At 40.5% G+C, this 3,185-nt stretch overlaps 1 protein-coding gene across 1 annotated transcript; it reads left to right on the top strand.

Moving 5' to 3' along the window:
• The first annotated feature begins 417 nt into the window (after positions 1-417).
• On the top strand, positions 418-1,338 carry LOC149438348 (olfactory receptor 1f45-like). The gene has a single exon (XM_089659862.1). It carries the CDS (start codon positions 418-420, stop codon positions 1,336-1,338), a length of 921 nt encoding a protein of 306 aa, XP_089515988.1.
• Positions 1,339-3,185: the final 1,847 nt, after the last annotated feature.

Consider the following 3,185-nt stretch of genomic DNA (forward strand, 5'->3'; position numbering starts at 1 on the left):
ATGGAAAAAGCCCATCTAACCACAAACTTTGTTCTTTTGCAGTTTTCTAATGTTCACTACAACTGTGCTATTCTCCTCCTTACCATTCTGGTTATATACACACTTGTATGAATTGCAAACTTATTTTGCAGAGTTTTATCAGAATCCCGCACTGAGGAATCTGAAGAAATTACTATTCCTATCCAGTCATGGCATTAGTTTTTTTTTTCAGACTGGGAACCTCCCGAAGATTGGATATGATATGGAAATATATGTAGTATTTATAGGATACTTTTTGTTTTGATATGTTTTTGTTTATCATTGGCACCAATGGTAAATTAAGGAATCTGTATAAAGTATGCATGAACACTTTGAGATTAGATGCCTTCTTATATCATTCTGCAGTAGAGGTAACAATTATGTCTCTTCCTCTTTTTGATGGAAAAAGTAAATATAACCTCTGGTTTTATTCTTCTGGGCTTCTCAGACCTTCACTACAACCACGCTGCTTTCTTCTCCACCATTCTGGTTATATATGCACTCACATGGACTACTAATTTACTTTTACTAAGTTCTATCATACTTTCTCCAGAGTTGCATACACCAATGTACTCTTTTTTAGGGAATCTGTCAGTAGTGGATATCTTGTTCTCTACAGTGACGATTCCCAAGCTTCTGTCCGGCCTTCTTCATGGAAGAACATCCATTTCCTTCTTTGGCTGTTTCCTGCAGATGTACTTCTTTGTGTTTCTAGGGGTCACTGAGATTTTCTTTTTGTCAGTTATGGCGTTTGATCGTTATTTGGCTATTTGTAACCCCTTACGCTACAAATCGTTAATAAATGATTTGGTTGTGGTCACGCTGGCTAGTAGTTGCTGGGTCAGTGGAGCTCTACATTCAGTTTTGCACATTTATATTGTGTCACAATTAACCTACTGTGAGGACAGACTAATCCCCCACTTTTTCTGTGATGAGACACCCCTCATCAAACTGTCCTGCTCCAGTACTAAACTAGTTGAGCTCCTAATATACACCGAAGGTTCTATTGCTATTATTATTACTTTCCTTTTCATACTTATTTCCTATGTGCTAGTTGCAAGGGCTATTTGGAAAATTAGGACCAGCAAGGCCTTTTCCTCCTGTTCCTCTCATCTAATGGTGATTTGTCTGTTCTATGGTACCATCATTTTTATTTACTTCCGTCCTCCCTCAGACTACTCCTCCCAATATGATCGCATTGTTAGCATGGTTTACACCATCATTACACCTTTGCTGAATCCTTTTATTTACAGCCTAAGGAACCAAGATGTGAAACAGGCTCTGAAGAAACTCATCGTGCAATGCTTTTCTCACAGCTAAGTAAATAAGACTTTGGATCAAGCCTTGTAATATTGAAATGAGTTTGTGGCAAGGTTAACACTCACTCTTTGATTTTATCTGGATTAAACTTGTAGCCATACTTCGGTAGCGCATATTTCCACAGGAGCAACTTGGTATGATGAGTTCTATGTTTGTTCTGTGACTCTTTAAATTGCTTGGTCCCTACTGACACACCTGGTTATACAGTAGGTTGAAGGCTGCTCACTCCGGTGTAACCCAAGTGTTAGTATGCTGCCAATATACAACAGGGCATAGAAAATAAGCTACAAGATGGTTGATTAAATCGATGTATTAGGGCAAGGCAGCTAAACAAAGCAAGAATTGGTAAACAGGCAACTGAACACATTTGAAGATGCTCAACCAATTAGGGTAAACACTGTCTTATAATATGGCAAGTAACTGTTCTGCGAGAAGGCAGACCAAATTTTAACTTGTATAAATGAATGACATTAACTTACCCAAAAAGGTGTCTGGTATAAGCATTCCTGACAAGAGGGTCCCCTGACAATGGTCACAAAGAAACTGATGCCAAATTGTCAGTATTAACTGGCTGTCCTTGGGGCCCATCTGTAAGGTGGTGCATGTGACAATGGATGGCTGATTTGCTGCTAAGTAAAGAGCAGTCTTTATAGTAATTAACTGTGGGCAGTAAGGAATTAAGTTTGGTAGTTCCATTTACCACCCCTGGCAAGGAACGGGTGCTGTCCAATGCGTTTAGCGGTCTGTTGTAACAGAAGGCTCAGTCTTCACAATCAGATCCTCACAATCAAGTTTTCACAAGGCTCAGTCTCAGCATTCAGACTCTCACTAGCTCTCTCAGAATCAGTCTCTCTGAAGGTGGGTCTATACAGGTAGGAGCAGCAGCTATGTGCCCCACAATTCGCATCACCAGAGGCTATCAGTGGCTCAGTCCTCAGCCTCTATGGATGCAGCATGTAGTTCCAGTCCCCATCAGGCCCTTTCCCACTGTCGACATGCACAACCCTCAAAAAGTACATGGCTTTGTATCAGTTTTCTATGTGTATATGCACATCAGCAGGTCTGCACACTCTGGCTCCACACACTAGACTCCCAGACTGGTGAATTGCCCAGGAAAAGATCACCATCTTTAGTTAGGGGAGAGTCCTGGATACGCCACCATAGTCTCAACTGTACAGCACTCCTTTAAACACTATATGTCCCAGTGTCATTTAAATCAACCCCAAGTCCTCTCTGCTGATTGGCTGAAAGCTGCTGCTGACAGCAGGGAGGGGAGCAAAGAGCAGGAGCAAGCAGAGGAATGACACACAACCCACTCTGATCAGACAGCAGGGAAGCGAGGGGAGAGAGGCTGGCTGGAAGACACACAGCTTGGTGCTCCTCAAAGATGGGAACACAGAGGTGAGGGGGAGGAGAAGAGAGAAAGCCCACAGCACTCCTCTAGCTGGCGGGAACCCGGTTCCAAACTTTTATTGGATATATATTTTTTTTATCAATAATGCTCAGCTGTCTATAGTTCAACCCAAAGACCTAAATTAATGGTTTATCCTGTGTAAATAATAAATAAGAAGGCAATTGAAATGAGACACCATCCACCAATATCACATGAATTACTGCTTGCAATATAACAAACATTCTCTATTATTAATTTTACTGAGAAAGTTAGAGTATTTATAGGTACCAAAACTTAGTTAACTTAAGTAGGGACAAAAATAAAAAAAAAACAATTATAACTTTAAAGAACAACTCCATTTTTGTGGAAAAAATACATTCCCCTCTGGGTGATCCATGCACATTGCAGGGAATTTAACAAACTTTATTGCAGATTCCTACCTTTTGTTATTCTA

The sequence above is a fragment of the Staurois parvus genome, unplaced genomic scaffold, assembly GCF_062004578.1.
Source record: "Staurois parvus isolate SC_StPar_1 unplaced genomic scaffold, SC_StPar_1.0 ptg001192l, whole genome shotgun sequence".
Taxonomy (NCBI): domain Eukaryota; kingdom Metazoa; phylum Chordata; class Amphibia; order Anura; family Ranidae; genus Staurois; species Staurois parvus.